Source organism: Canis aureus, chromosome 8 (assembly GCF_053574225.1).
Source record: "Canis aureus isolate CA01 chromosome 8, VMU_Caureus_v.1.0, whole genome shotgun sequence".
Classification (NCBI taxonomy): Eukaryota; Metazoa; Chordata; class Mammalia; order Carnivora; family Canidae; genus Canis; species Canis aureus.
In genome coordinates, this window is record NC_135618.1 from 51,550,453 (window position 1) to 51,578,192 (window position 27,740).

At 39.3% G+C, this 27,740-nt stretch overlaps 1 protein-coding gene across 4 annotated transcripts in view; it reads right to left on the minus strand.

The window, feature by feature from the left end:
- SMG1 (SMG1 nonsense mediated mRNA decay associated PI3K related kinase) overlaps positions 1-27,740 on the minus strand; it is a 107,557-nt gene that overhangs the window by 24,025 nt on the left and 55,792 nt on the right. For all 4 annotated transcript variants that reach the window (XM_077906751.1, XM_077906750.1, XM_077906749.1 and 1 more), the window contains 22 exons: positions 27,417-27,618; positions 23,894-24,003; positions 23,085-23,232; positions 22,556-22,715; positions 20,783-20,903; positions 16,950-17,198; positions 16,341-16,625; positions 14,839-14,983; positions 14,591-14,729; positions 13,388-13,618; positions 13,108-13,285; positions 12,389-12,550; positions 11,449-11,666; positions 10,972-11,126; positions 8,489-8,711; positions 5,284-5,530; positions 4,647-4,876; positions 2,066-2,314; positions 1,359-1,497; positions 1,163-1,272; positions 827-1,045; positions 45-235 (listed from right to left, as the gene is read on the minus strand). In XM_077906751.1, coding sequence (XP_077762877.1) covers positions 45-235; positions 827-1,045; positions 1,163-1,272; positions 1,359-1,497; positions 2,066-2,314; positions 4,647-4,876; positions 5,284-5,530; positions 8,489-8,711; positions 10,972-11,126; positions 11,449-11,666; positions 12,389-12,550; positions 13,108-13,285; positions 13,388-13,618; positions 14,591-14,729; positions 14,839-14,983; positions 16,341-16,625; positions 16,950-17,198; positions 20,783-20,903; positions 22,556-22,715; positions 23,085-23,232; positions 23,894-24,003; positions 27,417-27,618 — 4,111 coding nt within the window. The remainder of the gene's footprint in view (positions 1-44; positions 236-826; positions 1,046-1,162; positions 1,273-1,358; positions 1,498-2,065; positions 2,315-4,646; positions 4,877-5,283; positions 5,531-8,488; positions 8,712-10,971; positions 11,127-11,448; positions 11,667-12,388; positions 12,551-13,107; positions 13,286-13,387; positions 13,619-14,590; positions 14,730-14,838; positions 14,984-16,340; positions 16,626-16,949; positions 17,199-20,782; positions 20,904-22,555; positions 22,716-23,084; positions 23,233-23,893; positions 24,004-27,416; positions 27,619-27,740) is intronic.

Genomic DNA, 27,740 nt, shown 5'->3' on the forward strand with positions numbered 1-27,740 from the left:
CTTAATGTCATGTATTTAGAAATAAGAGTTCAACACTTTTAAACCTGTGTTGCAGAGTGTGAGAAGGATGGTCCACTCCTTCAGCTCCTTCTAGAAACTCTATTTCTTCCAGTAGTTTGCCTTGAAGTTTTTCCACATCTGTCAGCTGCTCTTGCAAGCTTAGGTATTCATCTAAGCTGCTGTCCAGCTTGGGAAGCACAACCAGCATCTCATCCCTATTCTTAAACCAGTTCACCTATAAAAAGATAATTATCATCAGGGAAATTTTTACAGGGACAATTGTGAGATACGAGGACGTGTGCCACAGAGATTTGTTAGATGGACATCTCATATGTATTATTCTATTTAAATCTCTTATTTAAAACCCTGAAGGGGTGATGGCATCACGGATACTTTACCGAAAATGATAACCAGGGCATTTAAGTTCACACAGCCATAAACTGAGAATCAAATCTCACAATACCGTGTAGTCACCACCACGCCACACAACACAGCATTAGCATCACTGGCGGCCATGATATTAAAATTCAGACTGAGGAGAGGCTAACCAAGAAAGGAACACCTAAAATAGTCACTGGTAAATGCATTTCAATGTATTAAAAAAAAAAAAAGGTGTAACTTTTTTTTTTTTCAAGTCATCAATCCACCTCCAGTGAGTAAGAGTGTGATTGTGTGTCTGTGTATGGAAGCATTTCCTACTAACAAGACATCAAATTGCCCTATTTCACTGACATTTCAATGTTATAGAGGACAATCTTCCAAAAAACCTTTTTTAAACAGTTTTACCCAGCAAAAGACGGTGATGATTTATTATTGTTGCCTTCACCTTAATTTCAGCTACTCTGGAAGAAAAGAGGCTGCGGGTGATCTCTCGCTCCATCTCTCTCTTGCTCTGCTTGCTCTCAGCCTGCTGGCCACCTCCACCATAGACAGCGCCAGCAAAGCCTGCCTCACCCCCAGCCGTCCAGTCCACCAGGGGGTCATACACAAAAGCCTCCAGCAATGTCAGCAGAGTCTCCCTGCCACGCCGCATGATGTGTAGAACCTGTATTCAGAGGTGTTTTAATCAGGTTTTGCCACAAGTTTCCTCACTAAAATGTAGTTTTTCATTCCACAAGATTTGTTAACAGGTACATTAAAAGGTGTAAGAGAAACAGCATACCTGCTCACATGAAAGCCTAAAAACACCTTCTACTCCAGTTACACCCAGTGCTGTTTCAATATTCTGTGTCATTCGAAAAGGTACTTTCTCAGGAACTCTAAGGCTTTTACCTTAAAAAGACAAAGTGTTATATTTTTGGCCTTTCATCAAAAACATTTGACCCTCACATAAATGTAAAAGTCCAATTTAATTTTACCTTTTTCAAAGCAAACATTGTAATCTATGTGAACCACTTCTCCAGTCGTCATATCTATGAGAACATTATCCAGGTGTCTATCTCCAAGGCCAATTATGTATCCGACCATAGACATAACTGCAGTAGACCTGGCATAAGACTAAACAAGAGAGGAGATGGGGAGGGGAGAGCAAGTTGTAATACCATTAGCAAACTTCCTTCCAACATGGATTTGATGCTCCAAAATGCACAAAATAAAAAAAAATTAAAAAAAAAATAAAAAAAATAAAAAATAAAAAAAAAAACAAAATGCACAAAATACCATAATCCCACTACCTCATTTCTACATAGCACTCCTCAGGGCTGCTGCCAAGTGGTCACAGAGGCTCTGCACTGAGTAGCTGTACACAACCCTGTGGTCTTTGTTGGACCTACTTAGTATTTGAATGCTGGATTTAAAAAACAAAACTATTTTCAAACTCCCTAGTTTTTCCCTTTCTCAAGCTTTTATTCTTCTTTTCATTTCATAATACCCTCTGTTCTACCCTCACATAGTCATGTCCATGCCTTATGAAAATAACTGCAATGTAAGATTTGAATACAGGTCTCAAACTACCAAGTCTGGAGGGAGACAAGGGGGAAGAAGAAGAGGGTGAACAACACAGACTAGACAGGAAGCAGGCAAAAGAAACAGTGACATTGATTATAGCCCAAAACAGAGCACGCACCTGTGTGACTCTCCACCATTCATCAGGTGTGGTACAAGATGACCAGAGCTCTTTAGCAAGGAGATTTGGGGGGGTAGCCTCCATTAACTCTTCTAATACTGCCTTCATTACATGAAGAGGCCAATCCCGTCGGGACACATCCAGGCTAAGTCCAACTGCTTTTAAAGCAGGACCAATTTTACTATAATAAAGTTCACTAGGACGAGGTACAATTCCAGGATTCTGAGGAGTTTGGTAGGAATCTTGGGCCTTTAAAAACAAAAAAATTTGAAGAAAAGAGTCAACTTTATTTAAATAAAGATTATTTTGAATATATAGTATTTTAAAAACTGATTTTTGAGTGGCATTCTCCACCTACCTAATTCCACAGACCAAACAGATAATTCTTCTGGACTGTGCATCTACATTTCTTTCTCATAAGTAATACCACTTTACTAAAAACTTGGTCTACTGTTTTTTTTTTTTTTTAAGATATTATTTATTTATTTGAGAGAGAGAAAGAGAGCACGCGCGCGCATGTGAGCAGGGATGAGGGAGCGAGGGAGAAGCAGACTCCCTGCTGAGGAGGGAGCCTGATGTGGGGCTCAATTCCAGCTCTCCAGGATCATGACCTGAACCGAAGACAAGATGTTTAATCCACTGAGCCACCCAGGTGCCCCAACTCTTTTATTTTCTTAAGGTTTCATTCAAACTCAACATCTAATTTACATTCTTTGTAACAGAGAATTCTACTGAAATTTATCATTAATTTATGCACAAATTTCATTCTTCACTAATATGACTTCATCAATATAAAATTAACAGTACTAAGACAAAAATTTAGATAACCCCTAATTCCCAATTCTAATTTAACTCTCAGTAATTGTTCTACAATCTCCTATGCTTATTTTTTAAGATTGACTCCTTCCCAACTCTTGCTCCTTTCCATACCTACCCTAATTAGAATAATTATTTTGGCTAGATATGGAATCCTGAGGTTGAAACTGTATATAACTTATCTTTATTCCTGTAGCACTTAGTACTGTTCCTGGCATATACTAAGCACTCAGAGACTTAGCTAAAATGAATTCTAAATTAAATCCGTAGTCTAAATCAAAATCATAAATTTTCCAGGAACAAAATATGATATCACAGTAATTAACTTTATATGTAGTTTCTTATTTACATATTTAATTTAAAAGCAACTGGTTTTCAAAACTCTCTTTATTTATAAATTTTTTTTTAAGATTCTATTTATTTATTCATGAGAGACACAGAGAGAGAGAGAGGCAGAGACACAGGCAGAGGAAGAAGCAGGCTCCACACAGGGAGCCCGACATGGGACTCAATCCCAGGACTCTAGGATCATGCCCCGGGCCGAAGGCAGGCATTAAACCGCTGAGCCACCCAGGGATCCCCCTATAAATTTAATTTAAAAGACCCTAGGGGCACCTGGGTGGCTCAGCTGGTTGTCTGCCTTTGGCTCTGATCATGACCCTGGAGTCCTGGGATCAAGTCACACGTCAAGCTCCTGATTCAACAGGAACTCTGCTTCTCTCTCTCCCTCTGCCCCCCCAACACCTGCCACTTGTTCTCTCTCACACTGTCTCTCACATAAATAAAATCTTTAAAAAATTAAAGACTCTAGTAAGTAAGCCCAATTAAAAAAAGCATTAAGATATGAAATATCAACTTACTGAATGATTAACAACCACACTATCACCTTACCTGCTTTCTGTCTTTGTCTAGAATAAGATTAACCAAATGTCACCATTGCTGCCTCTTAAAACTATCTTTTTTTAGAAGATTTTATTTGGGCAGCCCAGGTGCCTACGCGGTTTAGCTCCACCTTTAGCCTGGGGCATGATCCCGGAGTCCCGAATCAGTCCCACGTCAGGCTCCCAGCATGGAGCCTGCTTCTCCCTCCTCCTGTGTCTCGGCCCCCCCCCGCCCCCCCTATCATAAATAAATAAATAAATAAATAAATAAATAAATAAATAAATAAATAAATAAATATTTAAAAAATAATAAATAAAAAAATACAGTTTTAAGTGCACTTGGGTGGCTCAGTCAGTTAAGTGTCTGCCTTCAGCTCAGGTCACAATCTCAGGGTTCTGGAATCGAGTTCTGCATCAGGCTCTGTGCTCCATGGGGAGCCTGTTTCTCTTTCCCTCTGCCTGCAGTTCCCTCTCTCTCTGTCCAATAAATAAAATTATTTATTTATTTATTTATTTTTCTTTTTTAAGATTTTTTTTATTCATGAGAAACACAGGGAGAGAGAGGCAGAGACACAGGCAGAGGGAGAAGCAGGCTCCATGCCGGGAGCTGGATGTGGGACTGATTCGGGACTCCAGGATCACGGCTGGGGCCAAAAGCAGGCGCTAAACCGCTGAGCCACCCAGGGATCCCCAAAACTGTATTTTTATAAAATTTGCTTCAGAAACACTTTCCTATATATCTCAAGACTATTCTATTACATTTACAAACTTACCAAAATGCTCAAAAACAGTAAGCCTATGAGTATTTCACAGAGAACAAGAGACTAATATATGTTTTTATGGAAATTCAAATAAAGGTACATGTGTATTTGAAATTTATCAACCTTCTGTGCTTGTAAGGCAGCTTCCCGTTGTTGCCATCGTTTGTAAAGACCAAATAAGGGTGTGGCTCCATCCACCCACTGGATTAGTCCTGATCGGGTTCCTAGTGGTGTTACAGAATAGTGTCGGGCATGGAAACGGGGTGTTTCCTGGCGATTGATTGTAGCAAACATGGTATTCACAATAGACAGGAACTGCATTATTCTCTCATCCAGATGTAAATCTTCCAATCCTATGGAAATAAAATTTAAAGTAGCTATAGTGGTGACCAAATGGGGCTAAGTGCAATGGTGGGGATGGGATTACAAACATATCACTTTTGCATCTCCTCTCAATTAGCAGTAGCAGTCAAGAACTGAGAGCCAAGGAAGCACAATGCGAGCATTAGAGAACATTCCATTCAGTTGCAAGGTATTAGACACTAGCATTATTAGCTGTTCCTCAGTTCTACTTATATAAGTTCTTAAGCAAAGAGATAGTAGGAAATGGAAAATCTTAACTACCCAGTCTCCAACCATTTCCATTCAAAATCACAGAGGATATAAGACACCACGGCTATACACCTGGAACAATCCTCTCCCAGCACAAACACACACAAAGCATTCATAATCAAATTAAGGCTTTTCTTTTAAATCCCACCTTTGAAGAGATACGGATAGCTCTTGCCATCTGACCCTAGAAAGAGCAGTTTCTTTGGCTTGGTTTTGGTAGGTAAGATGGTGATGGTTCCGCCCACACTGTGGATTGTGACAGTGTCTCTAGCTGACACTTCTCCAGGAAGAGCAATTTCAGTGTTAGTCATGGCAGCCAGCCACGGGCTGATTTCTTCAAGACGCAAGATATAACTTGCACGTTTCTGTGCTCTCTGTTGCAAACTCAGCATTATCTATATTCATAAGATGGGGGTGGGAGGAGTTTATGTTATCACTGCAGTACTTATTCCACATTCACTTTGGCATAAAAGTAAACTTAAAATACCAATGAAAAAAAAATACAGATAACTTCACATTGTAATTCCTAAATTTAATTTCATGTTACATATTTGGGCCATTCCAAGAGAGGAACTACTGGTGTGCTGATATGACCTAGGTGATTTCTACCTTGTTCAGACCCATCTCTGCTTCTCTGTCCAAACAACCAATGCAATCAGAGCAGATGGAAGGAAAGCACTAAATTCAGGGCTGGTAGGAAATTAACTCCCCACTGCTAAGCTATATTTGATCAATGTGAAAACCAATCAATTATGTCCTAATTCATATAACCTTGACACTTATTGGCTATCAAGTATATGTACCCTTAGAAACCACCTGAAAAGTTGGTAACAATTTAGAACTCTGACTTCAAAATATACAGAATAACACCACAACCCCCTCTAATAACTCACAGGGAGTGGATCACATGTAAAGTTGTATTCCTACTTATAAGCTAACTTAATAATGTGCACCTGAACTAATGAATTCTGAGTTCTGCTTTCACATGAGAAGTTTTTATCAATCCTCAGTGAGTTTTGTTCCATAAAAGGAAAAAGACAACTGGAAACACCCCAAGTATCCACATAAGCTATAACATTTTCCCATTATTAGATCAATGTTCAGCTGCATACAAAATACGGGTGAACTGTGGCACCTGGGAGGGTCAGTCAGTTAAGCTTCTACCTTTGGCTCAGGTCATGATCCCAGGGTCCTGAATCCAGCCTGCGTCAGGCTCCCTGTTTAGTGGGGTTTCTGCTTCTCTCTCTCCCCCTGGCCCTCCCCATTTCTGCTCTTTTTTAAAGATTCTTTTTTATTTACTCATGAGACACAGAGAGAGAGAGAGGCAGAGACATAGGCAGAGGGAGAAGCAGGCTCCCCATGGGAATCCGATGTGGAACTTGTGGACTCTGGGATCACACCCTGAGCCAAAGGCAGATGCTCAACCACTGAGCCACCCAGGCGTCCCTCGGTCTCTTAATAAATAATAAATAAAAAGAAAAAAGAAAAACATGGATAAATCGTAAAGAAAAAAACCCTAATGCTGACCCATCAATTATGGAATAAACACATACTTGCATATATACATATAAATGAAGTTTTATTTTAATTTATTTTTAAAGGATTTTATTTATTTATTCATAGAGACAGAGAAGGGCAGAGACACAGGCAGAGGGAGAAGCAGGTATCATACAGAGAGCCCGACGTGGGACTTGATCCAGGGTCTCCAGGATCACGCCCTGGGCTGCAGGCGGCGCTAAACTGCTGCACCACTGGGGCTGCCCTAAATGAAGTTTTGTTTTGTTTTGTTTTAAAGATTTTATTTATTTATGATAGGCACAGAGAGAGAAGCAGGCTCCATGCAGGGAGCCCGACGTGGGATTCGATCCCGGGTCTCCAAGATCGCACCCTGGGCCAAAGGCAGGCGCCAAACCGCTGCGCCACCCAGGGATCCCCCTAAATGAAGTTTTATTTTATTTTATTTTTTTTTTAAAACATTTCATTTTTTATATATATATACTTTTTAAGACTTTATTTATTCATAGAGATGCAGAGAGAGAGAGAGGCAGAGGCACAGGCAGAAGGAGAAGCAGGCTCCATGCAGAGAGCCTGACGTGGGACTCAATCCTGTGACTCCAGGATCATGCCCTGGGCTGCAGGCGGCACTAAACCGCTGCACCACCGGGGCTGCCCTTAAAACAGATACTAAACAATATATCCTTTAGAAATGCATCAATAAATAAAAATTTAAAAAAAAAAAAAAGTATTCCTATGTCTTCCTCTGGTTTTCTTAGTTGATTTATTGAAAAGGAGACAAACAAGCAAGAAACTGCTGCTGGAACACAAGCAAACAAGTTTTGGCTAGGCCACGCCTAATAAATTTCATCCTTCATGTTAGTGTTCTAGTCTTGTGCTTCTAGCTATTTCCTATGAATTTAGCATTTACTCTAGTTTCCTCCAGATTGCAGTTACTAGTTAAAGTCAGGTGTACTCTTTGTTTCTACACCGTTACCTTGTAATACTTTTCTCATTTCTAAAGTTAGGAAATCAGAAGCAATAAAGATAAGGGACAGCAAAAGGATTAAAAAAAAAAAGAAAAAGCTACAAGGTAATAAATAGGCTCCCCAAATAATGGTGTTGTTGCTATACCAAATAAAAACCAAAGAAAATAAGGAATTAAGGGGACCAAAACATAAAGGGAGTCTCAAATATTTAAATATGCTAATCATCCCCAAATAGCCTACGGAGAATTTTCAGTTACTTATAAAAATTGATGTTGTCGGGGATCCCTGGGTGGCTCAGTGGTTTAGTGCCTGCCTTTGGCCTAGGGCATGATCCTGGAGCCCCGGGATCGAGTCCCACACATCTGGCTCCCTGCATGGAGCCTGCTTCTCCCTCTGCCTGTGTCTCTGCCTCTCGCTCTCTCTGTGTCTCTCATGAATAAATAAATAAAATCTTTAAAAAATTTTTTAAAAATTGATGTTGTCAATGTAAATATTTTGTCTGTTAAAAATATTTAATACCCATGCCTAAGAAAAACTACAGAGGCACAAAACTAAATTTTTTAAGATTTTATGAATAAAGCAAGCCGTCAATATTTACTTCAATGCCAGACCCCTTCCCTTGACTAATTTCTTACAGTATATTCTTCCCTAATGTGAATCCTCTATAGATAAAAGTTTGCTGTCTGAGGCCCATTTGCTCTCAAATTCTCAAAATGAACAAAAACACCTCTCTCTACATTCCGTATAAGCAACTGGTCATGCGCTTACAAAATATACTCTCACATTCCAAGTAAAGAGAGTCCTCATTTTAAAATTTTTATCTCATACTGAATTTCCCATTTTAGTAGCATTCTTGAGATTTTTCTGTACCTCTTTAAATGGAATCCAGCTGCTTCCAGGCTTTGCAGGATTTGATGGTGTCTTTAGCTTTTCAAGAGCATTTTCAATTGCATCACCATAGTTATCCTGAAACCACTTTTCATGAGGTGTTTCTGCAGGGGCTGCGGTGATGCTCCTTACATGCTCCAAAGCAAACACAATGGGCTTCATCAAAGCCGTGTGCTTTTCCCGCATGATTGCAATCTTCTCTTCTCTGATCAGGAAGACATAAAGAGTTTTACAAACATGAAACAGTTTAAATGCATCTGGTCTAAGTAAACAATATCAAAGAATAAGCTAAAATAAACAAGATAGTAGCACAATAACTTACTAACAAAGCATTGTAAAACATCCAGCACATGAAAGAAGCAGCTTGTCAACAACTGGTGCTGGGAAAACTGGATATCCATTTGCAAAAGAATGAAGTGGACCTACTTACCTTCCTTATACTACTACTATGAGGAAAAAAAAAAAAAAAACCACCTCAAAATGGATCAGAGACCTTAACTTAAGCCCTAAAACTCTTAGAAAAAAATGTAGGGGAAAGGCTTCTGGACACTGGATTTGGCAATGATTTCCTGGATATGGCGCAAAGCATACACAACAAAAGAATAAAACAGAAAAACTGGACTACTACATGAAACTCTACTTATGTGCATCAAAAGACACTATTAAGAGAGTGAAAAGAATGCACATTTTCTTTGTAAATCATGTATCTGAAAAGTGGTTAATATCCAGAATACAGAGAATAACAACAAAACTCAATAACAACAAAACCTCCAAACCCAATTTGAAAATGGGCAAAAGATCGAATAGACATTTCTCCAAAGATCTTCAAATGATCAAAAGGCACACAAAGTGGCACCTGGGTGGCTCAGTACATTAAGCATCGGGCTTTGGCTCAGGTCATGATCCTGAGGTTCTGTGATTGAGCCTTACATCAGGCTCCCTGCCCAGCAGAGTCTGCTTCCTCTCTGCCTCTGCCCGCCATGCTCCCCGCGTTCGCCTGTGTGCACAAGTGTGTGCGCATGCGGTGCTCTCTCTCAAATAAAATATTTTCTTAAAAAGATGCTCAACATTATTAGTCATTAGGGAAATGCAAGTCAAAACCATGAGATACCACTTCACACTCATTAGGATGGCTACTATAGGGCAGCCCCAGTGGCTCAGCGGTTTAGCATCACCTTCGGTCCAGGGCGTGATCCTGGAGACCTGGATCGAGTCCCAAGTCGGGCTCCCTGCATGGAGCTTGCACCTCCCTCGGCCTGTGTCTCTGCCTGCCGCCCCCCCCCCACCTCTCTCCCTATGTCTCTCATGAATAAATAAAATCTTAAAAAAAAAAAAAAAGATGGCTACTATATTAAACAAGAAATAAATACGGGCAAGTATATAGAGAAACTGGAACACTCATGCACTTTTTGTGGGAATGTAAACTGGTGCAGGAAAACAGTTTCATGGTTCCTCTGTAAGTTAAAGAGCAACAATATAACCTAGGCAAATCTACTGGATCATACACAAATAACTGAAAACAGGGAGTCAAATGGATACTTGTACACTAATGTTCATAAAAATATTATTCTTGATAGCCAAAAGGTAGGAGCAATCCAAATGTCCATGACAGATGACTGCAAAACAAAATGTGGTATATTCATACAATGGAATACTACTCAGTAACAAAAGGAAGAAAATTCTCATAATGCCACAACATGGATGAACCTTCCAAACTCACCAAGTAGGGACGCCTGGGTGGCTCAGCAGTTGAACGCCTGCCTTCTGCCCAGGGAGTGATCCTGGAGTCCCAGGATCGAGTCCCACATCGGGCTCCCTACATGCAGCCTGCTTCTCTCTCTGCCTATGCCTCTGCCTCTCTGTCTCTCGTGAATAAATAAATAAAATCTTTAAAAAAAAAAAAATACACACTAAGAAGCCAGACAGGGATCCCTGGGTGGTGCAACGGTTTAGCGCCTGCCTTTGGCCCAGGGCGCGATCCTGGAGACCCGGGATCGAATCCCACATCGGGCTCCTGGTGCATGGAGCCTGCTTCTCCCTCTGCCTGTGTCTGCCTCTCTCTCTCTCTCTCTCTCTCTGTGACTATCATAAATAAATAAAAATTAAAAAAAAAAAAAAAAAAAAAAGGAAGCCAGACAAAAAGGGACAAACACCTTGGATTACACTTACATGAGGTACTCAAGAGTAGTCAAATTCAGAGACAAGAAATAGAACAGTGATAAAGAGGAACTAGTGTTAAGGGGCAATGGAAGGTTAGTGTTCAGTGGGTACAGAACTTATGTTTGGGATGAATAAGTGTCTGAAATGTACAGTAGTGATGGATGCATAACACTATACATATTCTTAATGTGACTGAATCATACACTTAAAATTGGCTAAAATAACAAATTTTATGTTTTGTGTATTTTACACTGAAATGGGATGGATGAGCTTCATTTTCTGAGTAAAAGTGAATGAAAACATACTTGCGTAAGGTGTTGTTGTTCTGGACTCTCTTCACCTCATCTTCCAGCTGCTGAATCCGTCTCAGGACATACATGTGTTGCTGTAACAGAACTCCCAACCACAGCTCATCCCAGAGAACAGTGACCCTGCGCAGCTCAGCCACAAGCATCTGAACCTGCACATGGTACATTCAAATATGCTCATCTACAAGTTTACACACAGCACAGTTAACACTTGAAATTACAAGTTCCATGTGGGCATCTTTTGTTCATTATACGTTCAGAGATCCTTGATTCACTGTATAGTATTCTATCAATACAGATTTATAAAACCAAAACTGAATTGTAAAGCCAATTTCAATTACTCTAAAAGCTTTTCTGTTCTTCAGATATCATTTCCCGTAACAATTTTTTTATGGGTTTTGTTTTTAGGGGCTTTGGGGGAGAGGGAGAAGTATAATAAAAACTATTTAACAACATATGAATTGTGTTTTGTACCTGTAACACCATAGTTGGGTTTGCAGAGGACAGCTTATCTACAATTTTGCTGTAGCAATCCTGCATCATGGCTTGGTCTTCATTTAATCCACTTTTAGGTTCATCCTTATTGCTATCCTGAGAAGCAGGAGGGCTTCCTCCCTCACATTCAGAAACCAGCAATTCTTCTCCTTGAATATTGCCAAGCAAAGTTGGAATTGCAGAGGAAAACTTATTTCCTATAAGAAAATGGAAGAATAAGGTACACTTTGGATGTTTCTCCTATGTGCGTATGTTGAATTAAGGAAAACACTGGTAATTATTTGATTCAACTAATTTGCCTTCCATGCATTAAATTAACCAAAGATCATGGATATTTTGCCTTTTCACAAGGTAAACTTTTCTATTTATTAATATTATAAGCAACTAGAACATAAATGGAAAAAAAAATGGAGTTTCATCAAATAGAGTTCTCCTGCAGCCAGAGTCTAGAGCTAGAGCTTAGTTTCATTCTCATCCACCTTTACTCAGCTTATCAGTGAACCCAAGAGCACTGACTCAATTTCCCTAAGCCTAAATGGGTTACTGTGAGACCATCCCCTAGTGCCAGACACAGAAGTTACTACCTCAGTAAACAATAGTTATTACTGGGTAGCCCTGGTGGCTCAGTGGGTTTAGCGCCACCTTCAGCCCAGGGCGTGATCCTGGAGACCCGGATCGAGTCCCACATCAGGCTCCCTGCATGGAGCCTGCTTCTCCCTCTGCCTGTGTCTTTGCATCTCTCTCTCTCTGTGTCTCTATGAATAAATAAATAAAATTGTTTTTTTAAAAAACATAGTTATTATTGAAAAAAACCACAAACTCCATCAACTCTGTAACAGAAAGCTCAATAACAGTTACCTGACAGACATTATCTGCAAAATAATTACACTTAAAGTAGCAGTATTTTAATACTTCATACCTGAAGCCTGTGATTCAGTACTGAGTGATATGGTCCCCACGATTGCAGGGTACAATATGAGATGCGGGGAATCTTGAGCCACTCGGCAAAGGAGATTACAGATACTTTGGCGCACATATACTTCAGGGTGGTTTAAGCGTGAGAAAAGCTGTGGAATAATTCCTTCAGGATAAGAAGAAAGGAGGATACTTTAAAGTTATTAAAAACTGTCAACACAGCAGACACAAAAGCAAAAACCTGATGTTTGTTGAGATCAGTTTTTTTGTTTTGTTACTTTAGGATTGGTTCTAAGGGCCTCACACTTCTCCCTGTGGTAACAAAGAAGCTTAACAATAGTTCTTGATTTTAAGTTTGGTTAGGGTACAGAGCCATAATCAAAATGCAGAGCAATTCAACAATGTTCTGACAAAATGTATTTTCTATGAATGCCTGTAAAAGAAAATGTTTAACAAAGGACATACAAAAAAAATTTGAAACTTATTTTCATCACTGTCTCCAAAATTCATGTTATAAACATAAAGGTGCAGCCTCTCAGCATTCCAGTTCTCTAAAAGGTGGGAAAGAAGAGTATGTAACACACAGTTTGTGGTGTCCTATCAACTAATGTAGCTATTCTATAACACATTAAAATAACAAAGGAACTACCACTTTTTTTGTTGTTGTTCTACATGTCCTACCTAGAAATAATTTTTCTTGAAACGTTTTATTTAGACTGTTACCTCTCCATGGAGCAGTAGGTGTTGTTTCCAAGCCATGTTCCAGATACTGCCTAAGTTCGCCAGCATGTTTAACGAGCAATCTGAGTAAGCGCAGTGTGGCCATCACAATCACATCATCAGTACTCTGCTCGGCTCTGTGACTTAAATGTAGCCTCGGGTCATCTTCATCTAAAGGAACCTAAGGGTGAAAGATGAAAGGCAGAAATAAGAATACTGTTTTCATTTACTAGGAAAAAAATGTCAAATACATATTCTTAGAACTGAACATTGTGCTACTAACCTGACCAGCATTGAGTTTGAGGAAAGTAAAATATGCACTACAAGACAGCTTGTACAGGCTGAAGATTCTATCTACAACCTTCCTCCACACTTTAATAACTCCTTCTGTTGCACTGTCATCAAGTTCTGAAAGCCATGGGCAGCTTGAGATTAGCTGACGCCAGATAACCTCAACCATGTCATCTTCCTCGTTATCTTCATTTTCTGTTATCTGAAGCGTTATATCTTCATCCTGAAGAAAATGTGGGCATAAAGTGCTATTTTTTTAATACAAACAGAAAAGTGGGGGGAGGGAGGGGAGATACATGATTTTCCTATCCTATGAAAGCATTTTTCTCATTTATGAAAAATTAAGTTACTTCACATTTAGCGTTACACATGCTAAATGTCAATATGCTCCTCTGTATGATGTATTTACTGATTTACTAACAAAGGGTAAAAGACTGTTTTTTGCTACTTTAAATGCTTCTAAGTTACAACATAATATTCTGCCTGGAGAACATTAAATTTAATCTGTTCAAAAATTTGAGGCTTGAATATATACAGAATTCACTCACAACAGATTTAACTCTCTTTATAGTAAAGGGCACATACATAATACCAGCTTTGGCAGACATGATACATGTTGAAGTGTAGAGCAAGATGAGTCAGTACAGCTTAGCCTATGAAATAAAATCCAAACTTTTAAAGTCTCTTAAGTACTGAATAGCAGTAACATTCTAGAATTAAGAGAATTCTGAGGTGAAATCCTATAGCTATAAATTCTACAGCTCATTTAGCCTATTAGCTTTCAACTCTAGCTATGAACTGGAATCACCTAGTAAGCTTAAATATATATACACCCATGTCCCACTCAGAATATCTGGAGTGGTATTCAGGCACTGGTGTACTTTAAAAGGTCCCAAGCTAGTGTTAAGAACCTAATTTCTAATCAAAACAATTAAAAGAGAAATTTAATTCACATAAAACCAACTTCACCTACTGTAACAGGACCTTAAGGAAATAATTTCTCAAGGTATTACATTCTTCTCAAAAAAGTATCATAATGCACTTTCATCTTAAAACTCAAAGTTGTGATTTGTAACAATAACTGCCTAAACCGCATTCAACATTTAATCAAGTATGTAATCAATCTCCTCAAAATCAATGAATTAAAACAGTGATCTTGACACCCTTTGTCCTAAACACTGTATGTTTTCCTTGCCTGAATCCCCGCTGGTCGACACACAGCCTGTCCAAGAATACCATATATTCTCTCTTTTTCTTCTTCAGTTATAGTGTCTGGAAGCAGATTCTGAACTTCAGATTTTTCTCTAGGCAGCAGACGAACACCTTCTCCCTGACTATAAAAATAAATAAGTCATTAGTTTTGGCTACCAAAACATGTCAGCAGACATTTTAAATCTCTGCTTTGCTATGCATTAAATAAATTACACATTTCAATATACATACCTGGCATTGTCAACCACCTTTCTGCCCCACCTATAAGCCCAACTAGCCAATGCTGCCCAAGATTTGGCTACTTCAGGTGCCTGTACTGAAGACAGGTGATACAACTGTCCCAAAATGAAGTCAGGTTCTCCAACTCCAATATGTACTGCCATGAGGGACAAAAATAAAATAAAATAAAATAAATAATAATAACGAAAGGACTCAGCAATGTTACATTCATAAATTTCAAATCTTTTTTTTTTTAAAAGATTTTATTTTATTCATGAGAGATAGAGGAAGAGAAAAAGAGAGACAGACAGAGACACACAGGCAGAGGGAGAAGCAGGCTCCATGCAGGGAGCCCGACGTGGGACTTGATCCCGGATCTCCAGGATCACGCCCCCGGCTGAAGGCAGCGCTAAACCGCTGAGCCACCTGGGCTACCCACGTTCATAAATTTCAAATGACATTCCTATCAACATTTTAAGGGTTTTATTATCTGTAAACTATCACTAAGTTCTAGAATATTACAGTACGAAAACTGAAGAACACATTTTTACTATGCTTTTCTAAAAGGCTAATATATTGAAATCAATCACTCAGCTTCACAAATTAGCTTAAATTAGCACCCTTCAAACCACATAAATATCTTTCATGACACTGAACTTTATGTAAAACATTTCAGGAATTAGATGTGTTTACAATGCCTTGAATTCTAGATATGACTGGCTCTTTCCTCATAATTAGGTTAAGCTTGGACATTCCAGCAAAAATAATTTATAGGTGATCAGTATACAATCTCAGTCAGAAATTCATGAGGTAAAATATCTTTACTCACAGTTTAGAAGTGAAGAAATCACCTGCTATAATGCAATTTGCCAATATAAGATTTATAATAATCACAAGACACATCCCTTATGAATATCAAGACTATAAAACATGTAGATTATAATTATTTTATAAGACCAACCTAAGCAATTGAAATCCTAGGCTTCATAACAACAAAATAGAAGTATATTCTCAATCAGCAAGGAGGTTAAATATCTCCCGCTCTGTAAAATCTGGACAGAACACGCACTCCAACACTGAATCAACCACTCTATTTGTTAAGTACCTTTCTATTACTAGCACTAGTGTCAGAATGTGAAACGTTCATCTTTCTGTAGTTTCTGGGCTCTACCAGCCAAGGAGACCATAGACTACTCTTGTGTATCTATCTTGTTCCTTCCAGTGTGAGGTGGAATTTAGGTGTCTGGAACTGGACCTTCTTGCCAGCAAAAACATCTAAGTCCATAAAAGCACTGTGGCTTGGGAAGGCCTGAGGAGTAGAGTTAAAGTGGCATCCACAGTGGCATTAGATACTAAAGATATGGGTCTTAATTTCTTCTAGACTGTATACTAAAGTTCATGCAAATAATTTTTGTGGGAAATTACAGCCAGTATAACATTGTAAACATTAAAAATAGTGGACAAATAACTTCTAAGACTGCTATTTTAAAGCTAATAAAATAAAGAAATCCTACCTGTTGATTCACTCTCAATCCGAGGATACTCTTCTTCCATTGTATTAACAGATGGCAGTTCTATTAAAGCGAGTATGTTTTTAGACAGAGTAGAAAGACCTGTGAAGTTCTGCTGTTGCTGAGCTCTGTAAACCTGTTTCAGCTGCCCTGAAATTTCTTTCCATTCTGCCTGGATCCATTTAGCCAATGTCAGAATTGACTTGGCAACTGCATATTCAGCTTTGGCAGACTTGCAGAAAGATATGGCACAAGAACTCAACATTTCCATTGCGTGTGTTGACTGGCCTACAGAAAACCAAAAACTAGCCCTTAAAAGCCTTATATGCAAATGTTAACAGTATTTCAGGGTAAAATAAAAATGTAAATTCAGTGGTAATCAACGATCTCTAGAAATATTTACTTTCATAAACTATAACAAAATTACCTCTTGTTAAAGCACCAAATTATAGAGATACATCAATTACAGGTAATTTATTATTCAAGATGCAAATGTTCTGTCATGGCTGAAAAAAATCAGCTTTTCTATTACTGCCTTACATCATACACATTAGCATTAATACACATGATTTTCATTTTAGTTATACACTAATCACAGTTCATTTTACTAACCTGCTGTATATAGCAATTTGGTTTTTTCAATGTCAAGTTCAGGCCCCCATTTCTCATCCACTTGACCTTGAGTTGACAGTTTTTTAAAATGCTGGACTAAATCCTGTGCAGTTGTAGTCTTTCCCAGCTGAACCTCACTACACTGTGCCAACAGTCTTGTTGCAAGTGACACATTCCCTCGTTTTCTAGCAAATTTTGCTGCTGTCAGACCTAATTCCATGAGATGGCTTCTAATTGGAACCGTTTGTTCTGGAGAAAAGAAAACATTTCATTAGTCCATGATTGGTCTAACCCAGACCGCACAGAAACACGGCCAAAAAATTCTTCCTCAACCATTTACCTTTACCTACTAACTCTCTAAATAAAAATCTCATTTTTCTATCTATCTATCTATCTATCTATCTATCTATCTATCTATCTATTTATTTATTTTAGTCACAGAGAGAGAGAGAGAGAGGCAGAGACACAGGCAGAGGGAGAAGCAGTCTCCACGCCCCGGGAGCCTGATGTGGGATTCAATCCCGGGTCTCCAGGATCGCACCCTGGGCCAAAGGCAGGAGCTAAACCGATGCACCACCCAGGGATCCCCTCATTTTTCATTATCTTTAAATCCCTAACATAGTACTTGGAATACAATAAACAATACATGTTAGCTGAAATAAATGTAAGCAAATGATGAAGCAGACAAAAAGTAAAAATCATCTGCTAGACAAAAAAAAATTAGTCTTTTAATTTTAGTTTCTGGATCTTTTTTACTAGTAAAGAGCCTAGGCCGTGATGCGTGTGTGGCTCAGTGGTTGAGTGTCTGCCCTTGGTTCAGGACATGATCCTGGGGTTCCGGGATAGAGTTCCACATCAGGCTCCCTGCAGAGAGCCTGCTTCTCCCTCTGCCTCTCCCTGTGTGCCTCTCATGAATAAATAAATAAATCTTGAGAGAGAGAGAGACAGAGAGAAAGAGACCTAGGCCAAAGGGTGGAGAATGAGGATCCCTTTCTTCTTGTGTAAGTACCCTCTGCCCTTCTATCATGCCATTCTCTCCTGGTACACTCTTACCTTTCTGAAGAATCCTCAGTCTCCTCGTCCACTACCCATCTATTAAAATTGTTGCCCTCAAGGTCAGTCCTAGGCTCTCTTATCTTCTCACTCTGCATATTCTCCCTGGACAATATCATCTGCTCCAATAGCTTCAACTAATACAAATGCTGGTGACTCTTGAATCTTTATCTCCAGGCAGACCTGACATCCGAGTCCCACCTGCCTACCAGTCACCTACACTCAGGTATTTTAACATGACACAAAAGTGCCTTGACACAGGCACTTTTAACCTGTGTCAAGTGGAATCCATTTTCTACCACCCTGCAAACCTATTTCCTTCCCCTGTTTATCTTTTCTCAAGGAAAGGCACTGGCTACCTAAGCAGGTGCCTGCCAGTTATCTTAAGACTTTACTTGCAGCCCTCCTATCTTTTCTAATTTTTTTTCAATCTCTACTGCCACTACCTTGGCTACCTTTAGCAGCAACTTCAGCCTAACTGATCTATCTGCCCTGCCATCCTCTTCTAGTCCATTCACTAACCTGCACCTGAAATCATCTTACAGTTTAACTTCCCTTTAATGGCTTCCCACTGCCCCTCCGACAAAACCTCAACTCCTGAACTTGCCTTGAAAGGCACCGATGGCTTGCATTTCATCCCAATCTCCATCTCCTTCCGCTTCCTCTCTTCCCACTCTCCTTTAGGCAAACTGAGTCACCTATGAATCTTTCATTATTGCAAGTGGTCTTCACTTGTTTTCCCCAACTGCCTTCCTTCTCATCCCCAACTTCCTCAGGTATCAGCTTAAATATTACTTCCTCCCCAAATCCTTTTCTGATTCCTAGGATTAAATTGGTGCCCTTGCTGTCGGTTCTTTTAGCATCATACACATGTATTTCCATTCAGCACATCTTATTGCTGGCCCTTGTTTGATGTCAGTTTTCCCTACTAGACTTTAGAATCCAGAAACAGGCTTGCCTTGTTCATTCACTGTTACATCCCAACTTCGAGCACAATACCTGGCACAAAGCACACACTTCATAAGCACTTGCTAAAGAAAGAAAAAAAAATTGAGAAGTAGAGTTCTGTCTCCAACTATAACCCCTGGGTTACTGACCTTTTATTCCAAATTTTAAAACTTGTTCAATAAGAGAAGGATGAGAAAGAAAATGATATTTGTAGTCCTATTATATGGTATGCTCTGTGCTACGGCTTTTATATGCCTTGTCTCATTTCCTACAATCCTTACCAAAAAAAAAAAAAAAAAAATCTCCTGAGCAAGGCAATACTCATAACCGAAAAGGAAAAGTGACACAGAAGTTTAATGACTTGCCCTAAGGTCCTTCCATTTGCAAATGCTGGACTAACGATCCAACCCAAGTGTATATGGCAATGAGGATCCAGGTGAGTCCCAGTTTCCAGTAATCACTCAGCAATGCAAGTCCATACCCCAGCAAAATCTTACTTGAAATTTATTTTTTAAAGATTTTATTTATTTATTCATGAGACACACAGAGAGAGAGGCAGAGACACAGGCAGAGGGAGAAGCAGACTCCACACAGGAAACCCGATGTGGGATTTGATATCGGGACTCTGAGATCACGCCCTGAACCAAAGGCAGATAGATGCTCAACCACTGAACCACCCAAGTGAATGAAAGCAGACGCTCAACCACTGAACTACCCAGGCATCCTCCTTACTTGAAATTTAATACACCAATGTATTCAGTAACCTTAGCTACCAAGTTTTCAATGAAAATTCTACAGAATTCTGGCAACTTTTCTATTTTTAAGCAATAAATTGCTAATTCCCTTTAACATGAAAGACATTTCTTTCTTAAAAATGAGACCTAGTTAAAAAAGACTTAACTGATATTTATACAAATACTATTTCCCAATTAAAAAAATACTATTTCCCTAACTATTCATTTGGAGCATTTAAAACTTAACATTTAAAGTACGTTGTTTCTGACAAAGAACTTGTATCCAGAATAAATAAACAAGTCTACAACTTGATTAAAAATGGGCATGATTTGAACACTTAACAAAGCAAGATATACAATGGCCACTATGCAAATGAAAAGATGCTCAATCTCATTAATCACCAGGAAAATGCAAATAAAACCACAATGAGATAATATTATACACTGGTGCCAGTGACTAAAATTAAAGACCAACACTACCAAGGATGTAGATGTCAGAAGAAATGTACAAATACTTTCTAAGAAAATGTCAAACTATTTTTAATGTTAAACTCTGTGACCCACTAACTGCACTTGTAGGCATTTAGTCAAGAGAAACACAAATAACCGTTCACCCAGAGACCTGTATATGAATTTCATAGCAGTTTTATACATTATAGTCCTAATTTTAAAATAACTCCAATATCTACCAAAAGACCCAGAAATAAATTATGGTATATCCATAGAATGGGCAGTACTCAACAACAAGCAGGATCATAGTACTACTACACACAACAATGAGGAATCTTAAAAATAAAATGCTGAGCAAAACAAGCCTGACACAGAGAGCTATATGACTATATTTATATAAAACTTTAGTAAAGACATGTCTAATCTACAGTGATAGAAAACAAATCAGTGATTGTCCAGGACAGGAAAGATGGGAGAGGTGACTGGGAAGAGGCATAAGGAAACCTTTTGGGTTAAGATAAATTTTCTGTAACTTGATTTGATTGGTGGTTGCACTGGTGAAGGAAGATGTAACAAAACTCATGGAACTGTACAATTAAAATGTATAAATTTTATCTCAATCAAAACTATTAAAAAAAACCTAATTACCTTTTATCTTCTCCAACAACTGACTCTGGTACATGGTATATCTTAATGCCTGCATCCATGGCCTCACATCATGCTGTTTACATGAACGCAGGGCTTCACTGAAGAGTGGAATAAGACAATCCTGCCAGAGAAAAAACAAAACTGCTTAATGTAAATAGCTCCTTACATGACTGTAGGTTAAGGTAAGCTGCATCCCCCATAAGCCAGCTATTCCAGGCTTATTTATCAAACTCTCTTCTTTTTTTTTTTTTTATTTATTTATTTTTTTTTATTTATGATAGTCACAGAGAGAGAGAGAGAGAGAGAGAGAGAGAGGCAGAGACACAGGCAGAGGGAGAAGCAGGCTCCATGCACCGGGAGCCCGACGTGGGATTCGATCCCGGGTCTCCAGGATCGTGCCCTGGGCCAAAGGCAGGCGCTAAACCGCTGCGCCACCCAGGGATCCCCAAACTCTCTTCTTTATTCACTATATTTTCTTAAGTATTTTTTTTTTTTAGATTTTTTATTCATGAGAGACACAGAGAAAGAGAGAGGCAGAGGCATAGGCGATGAAGAAGCAGGCTCCCTGCAGTGAGCCTCACCTGAAACTCGATCCCAGGACCCTGGGATCTTGACCAGAGCCAAAGGCACTCAACCACTGAGCCACCCAGGCGCCCCTTCACTGTATCTTCTAACACAAGAGGGAACACACTCTAAGACACACTAAGAGCAAAATCTTTGCTATGCAAAAGAAAAAAAAGGATTATCAAGTCCAATTTGTCAATAAAGAACATTTTTATAAAAAATAGTCTATTCGCTACAAAGCAGAAATTGAATTACAGAAAAACACAAAACTACTGTTTTATAAACAGTTTCTCAAAGATTATAATTCTCCAGGGAAGGGCTCATCTTTGGTTAAACTTTAGCCTGTATGGGAGGAGAATGAGGTGTCCTCATTATTAACTTTTCTAAGTAAGATCTTTGCCCAATGTGGGGCTTGAACTCATGACCCTGAGATCAAGAGTCAATGCTCTACCAACTGAGCCAGCCACATGCCCCTGAGAGTGTCTCTGTTTTAATCAAATCTAAAATTTACAACACCTGTCAATGGAAATATATCTATATACGCCAACACTTCTGAAAAGGAAAGAAAAAAAATTAAGCAATTAGCCATCCTTGAAATGATGTAACCTAGGTTCCTTCATCTGCCTCACACATTTCTCAAATAAAATTGTGCCTGAAAACGGCATTTTAGATTTTGGAATTTACTACCTTGTCCATTAAATGCTACAAATGCTACTTTAAAAATTCAATAAGGTCTTAAGGCAGGCGCCTGGGTGGCTCAGTCAGTTAGGTGTCTGACTCTTGGTTTGGGGCTCAGGTCATGATCTCACAGGTCTTGGGCTCGAGCCCCACACTGGGCTTCAAGATCAGTGGGGACTCTGCCTGAGATTCTCTCCCTCTGATCCTTCTCCATGTGTGTGTGCTCTCTCAAATAAATAAATAAAATGGGACGCCTGGGTGGCTCAGAGGTCGACTGCCTCCATTTGGCCCAGGGTGTGATCCTAGAGTCCTGGGATCGAGTCCCACACTGGGCTCCCTGCATGGAGCCTGCTTCTCTCTCTGCCTGTGTCTCTGCCCCTCTGTGTGTCTTTCATGAATAAATAAAATCATAAATAAATAAATAAATAAATAAATAAATAAATAAATAAATAAAATCTTTAAAAAACAAAAATTCTACACGAATGCCTATTAATGTTCAGAATAGCCTGATAAGAATACACAAATACACACCTCTGTTGAAAGTCTGTTAGAAACTGTGTTCTCCAAAGCAGAAGAGCAATACAGCTGTAAGGTACTGAGAACTGGCAGAGACTGTGAAACTGTTAAAGTAGAAAGTCTCAGTGGTCCGATAGCTATGCGGGAGGTTTGCTTCAAGTACTTCACCATGTTTCTGAAACAAAATATTTACTGTCAATTAATAAATGAGATTTTCCATCATGTGTAATCACTGAAGGGATGAGGTAGTTTGGCAAGATGCTACCATAGTGGCATCCAAGCAGGAGAAAGAAAAAGGAGCTGCCCATCCTTTAGTAAAGTGACATAAGCAAGTCAAGACACACTTCTGGGGATTTCTACAGTTTATTTAGTTTCAACTCTATATATGTTGCCAACTGACATTAGCTTATCATATGACCTCTACAACTAAAATGAAGCTATCATGACTAACACTGTAGCAATCTGGTAAATGACTCATCCACAGTACATACATTTATCATATGGTATATAGAGTGCAAATTATCTTCTTTAGGATTAAACTTACTCAGTTATGGACTGCCACTTCTGATCTTGTTCTATGTGGTTTAAAGCAGTTGCCAAACAAACAGAACTTCTCAACAACTGAACTTCAATGGATTTCTGAAGTTCCCTTGGATCTGGACTTAACATGTTAGGAAGCAGTTTCTTCATATCTACAGAAGTTAAATAAATTCCATTAAGTCAATTTGCTTTTAATGCGTAAGACTGATAAGACATTTTGCCAGTATTAAAAAGTTATAGCCAATGAATACATTCTTTCATATTTAAGTTCAGGCAGCTGAAAACTATGATTAAGCATTTCTGATAGCTACATAAAAATTAAGAGTCCACAACTGAAATTGTATTTCAGACCTGCCTCACAACAGCTGATTTCCAAAGTTCAAAAAATCAGTAAACCAACCTACATTTAAAGGGGCAAATCTTACTGAATCTAGCAACTCAACGCTAACACACAAACTACTCACAGTACTAAATTTAGTGTAATATTTTACAGAATGTTCTAGTTGTGGTGTGGAAGTTAACAAACCACATTAAGAGGTCAAGAAAAATACTTCACTTAAACACTAAACTTTTTCAAACGTGGCTAGATAAATCCCAAAGTTTTACAATAGCTTTTTTCAGTTTAATTTTACTTGAAACTGTTTTCATTTGCCAAATCAAATATAAGTAAAACAGCCCTAAGTGTGTTCCTTCACGCGGGATTCTGCCCCAAATTAAATGTACAAAAACTTCCAGTTTTTTTCAGTAAAATACTAAACATTTTGAACAACTTGTCTATAAAACACATAACCCTAAGATTATTATTTCAAATACCTATTTTCTCTTTTGATCCTCCAGCAAGTAGATTGATATTTTCTCCTGGTAACAATTCTAATTGCTCAGTACATTCAACAAATTCTCCAGATTCAAAACTGCTTAGTGATCTGTAATTAGAATACCAGTTAGTTTGTATCACACCTATGCAGTCTGTGGCATCATTAAAAAAAAGTAGAATTCTAGAAAAAGCACAGTTACACAGCATTCTCTTGAAGTTCTTTCCACGTGGGCCATCATTTCTATTTTGTTTTTTTTGTTTGTTTGTTTTTTAAGATTTTATTTATTTATTTATTCATGATAGAGAGAAAGAGAGAGACGCAGAGACACAGGCAGAGGGAGAAGCAGGCTCCATGTCAGGAGCCTGACACGGCACTCGATCCCGGGAGTCTATCCCGGGAGTCCAGGATCGCGCCCTGGGCCAAAGGCGTGCGGTGCGCTAAACCTCTGAGCCACCCAGGGATCCCCTTATTTCTATTTTGAAGAGGCGACTACCAGTTTAATTAGCACTAAAATGGGCAGCCCAGGTGGCTCCAGGGTTTGGCCCTGCCTTCAGCCTGGGATGTGATCCTGGAGACCTGGGCATTGGGCTCCCTGCATGGAGCCTGCTTCTCCCTCTGCCTGTGTCTCTGGCATGCTCTCTCTCTCTCTGGTCTCTCATGAATAAATAATTAAAATCTTAAAAAAATAATAATTAGCACTAAAATTGGAGTGGCAAACCAGAAAGCCACAGCAATAGTCATTCATCCAGTTTAGCATACTTACCTTCCATGTTTCCTTCCTGTTTTTGTAGCCTATTATCCCTGGGTCCCATCCGACAAACTGAAAGACCTCTGGCAGGGCAATGTCAACATCTGATTCGCCCCAAGCTAGCTCTAAATTCACTATGTGGTCCCATCCCCCACTTAAAGCCCAGGCCCCTGGAGGGCTCCTGTCCTATCCTGTCCTATCTCAGCCTTCCATCCTCATCTTGCCTCCTGTCACTGCTGGCCTCCCTCCTTCTCTCCCTTCTCCTACATGTTTCATGAAGGCTGTTTCTCTTCTTTCAAATAACTCTTCCTTTCCATTTCCTTATGTCATCTGAAAGTTGTGGTACCTCTGAAACGCCTTTAGTCCTGTAGCATCAATGCTAAGACACGAGGTCTTTTCCTAGCTCTCTACTATTGCTACTTTCAGATCACTCACTCTGTTCCCATTCCTATTACAGCAGCTTTCCAACCAAGAAGATAACTCAGTTTCTCAATCTCTCTTTTCCTGTCGCTTTCACAGTTCCTGTCCCTTTCCAGTTTCTCAATCTCTCTTTTCCTGTCCCCTCTCTTATAATGCAGCCTGAATCCAGCACTGGAACAGGACATCAATGACTGCATCTGCCTCCCCCTTATAAGCTCCAAGCCTGGACCAAGATAACCATATGCCTCTCATTGTGAGCCCAACTGATGAACTGCCAGGTTTGATGAAATATCCTTATCATTCCTGCCAGTATGGGGTCTGAGTCTTCTCTAGTGGCAGGTTCCCTGTATCTCCACTAGGCTCTACAATGTCTTCACACACTCAGCTAATGACTGACTCCTCAAAATACACACAAACACCCACAGAGCCCCACAGGCTTTCATTTCCTCTCTTCTTACCCTTAATCCATCATCTACCCACTTCCAAAACTCTGTGTATATCAAACTGCTTTCCTTGGGTGCGAAGAGGTGGAGCCCAGTTAATCCTTCAATCAACAGTATCATGTTTCTTCAACTCTGCTTTCTAGTCACTCCTTCCCCTGAGCTTAAAAGAACACTTAATCTCTCCAATACTTCAAGTAAATATACAACATTCTCCTCCAGCCACAGTTTCCTCTCACTGGCTTCATGAAAAACTCACTATCCAAGTAGTCTAATCCAGGTAGAAAATCTACTTCTACTCAAGTAGAAAATCAAAAGCTTTCGTATCTAACTAAGTTAGGACAAGTTTCTTCACTCCATAGTATCAACGTGACTGCTTCTCCTCGCTCTACAAAGCTTTTCTTGTGTGCAGTCTCTGGAGCTTCTGACAAGACTGACTACCGGAGTCTGGTTCTCTTACCCGAGTCTGGTTCTCTTACATCTCTTCCTTCCTCACTGTCTTTGTTTTTATCCATGGTTTCCTCTCCCCTCCTAAAACAAAGATGCTGGTAAAGATTCTGACCCTGGCCCTCTTTACTTTGCATTTACCCACACCCAGAGCTTTATGTATAATTTTGTGGCTTACATAGGCTCTGGAGTAGAGAGGGAAAAGAGGGCTTTTTACTGTCACCTACATGCTAGTGATTCCCCCAAATCGTTCTCTAGCTTAGACTTTTCTCCTTTGTTCAAAATCCAATTCTTAACTCCTTATGAAACAATCTCCTCTGCATGTTTCATATGCACCTTAAACACACCTCCTTGTTCTCTGTGCTCCTACTTTAATAGTGTCTATTTTCCCCCTCTACCTTTGTCCCACAGATTAATGGTCTACATGGGAACACCCCTGCCATCCACCTCTTCACAACACAGCAGAGTGAACCAGGAAGTCAGATCATGACATGCTTCTTGTTCAAATCTCATCTACAACTTTCTATCTTATTAGGAGTCAAAAGTCCTTCTCATAGTTCTCATCTACCCTCTACCCTTACCTCTTATTATTCACTCTGCTTCAGTTAACAGTGGCCTCTAGGGCATTTCCATTATGCTTTTATCAGATCTGTTTTTTCAAGTCTTTGCTCAAATGTCATGCTGATGGCGTTCCCAACCTTGTCGGTGTGTTTTTCAAGAAAGGAGCTCCTCAAGGGTCAGAATTTGTTTCATGAAATGCTGCACCCCGCTGACTGGCACACAGTACATACTCAGAGGAGAAATTACCCATTAACATATTTGCTCTCTAGAAGGTCAGCTTCTCAATGGGAAGGACTATTAATGACCCCTGTATCCCAGCCCCTTAGGGGTACACAAATTTTGAATTAAGGGATTAAATTCACTACATACTTTTTGGAGTTTTCTTTAATTTTAATATTTCAGTAATCTCTATATCCAATGTGGGACTTGAACTCTTGACCCCAAGATCAAGAGTCGCATACTCTACCAACTGAGCCAGCCAGGCATCCCCAGTACACTTTTTTCTAATTAAGGGATTAGTAGATGAGCAGAGGAACAAGGAGAAGAAAAAGACAAGAAAGGGAATTTAATTTACAAATGCTCATACGTTCTGCCCTCTTTAGAACAAATAAACCAGTCATCAAACGTGACTCTTTCTAAAACAGTAACAAATTTCTCTTTATATTTTGTAAGCTTTAAGAATCAATATCAAATGACTGTTTCAGCAGGGAGAAGACCGTTTTCCAGCTGCACAAATACCTTCCTCACCTCTAATGTTGGTTTCTCATTGTGGTCATTCTCAGCAGTATTTTTAGAACTTCAAATATCTCACAAAATAGTAGCTATGAGCAATTTTAAATATTTTTCTGCCACAGAGGAAGACTTTAAAGCCACTGAAAATTCATTTAACTGAAAAAAGTCCTTACTTGATGTAGTTGAAATCAGCTTTCAGATTGAGAGAAGTGCTGCTGGTTGTCTTCTTCAGGTCGTGGACGGCATTCTGCCACTCCTGTACGGCCGCCCAGTCGGCAATCGAGATGTAGCACTCACAGGCTTTATTTCCCAAATAATTTATGACCTCAGGGGAAGAGTCAGTTGGCTTGGACAGCACCGTTTTTCTGGATTCACCTGAGTGAATATATTTTATAAAACAGAGAGAGATATCCAGGGCAGTTTAAAATGTTTTGAAGAGCAAAGAAATCTAAAAATATAAAAGTAAGATCATCAGTACAAACTATCTGGCTGTAACT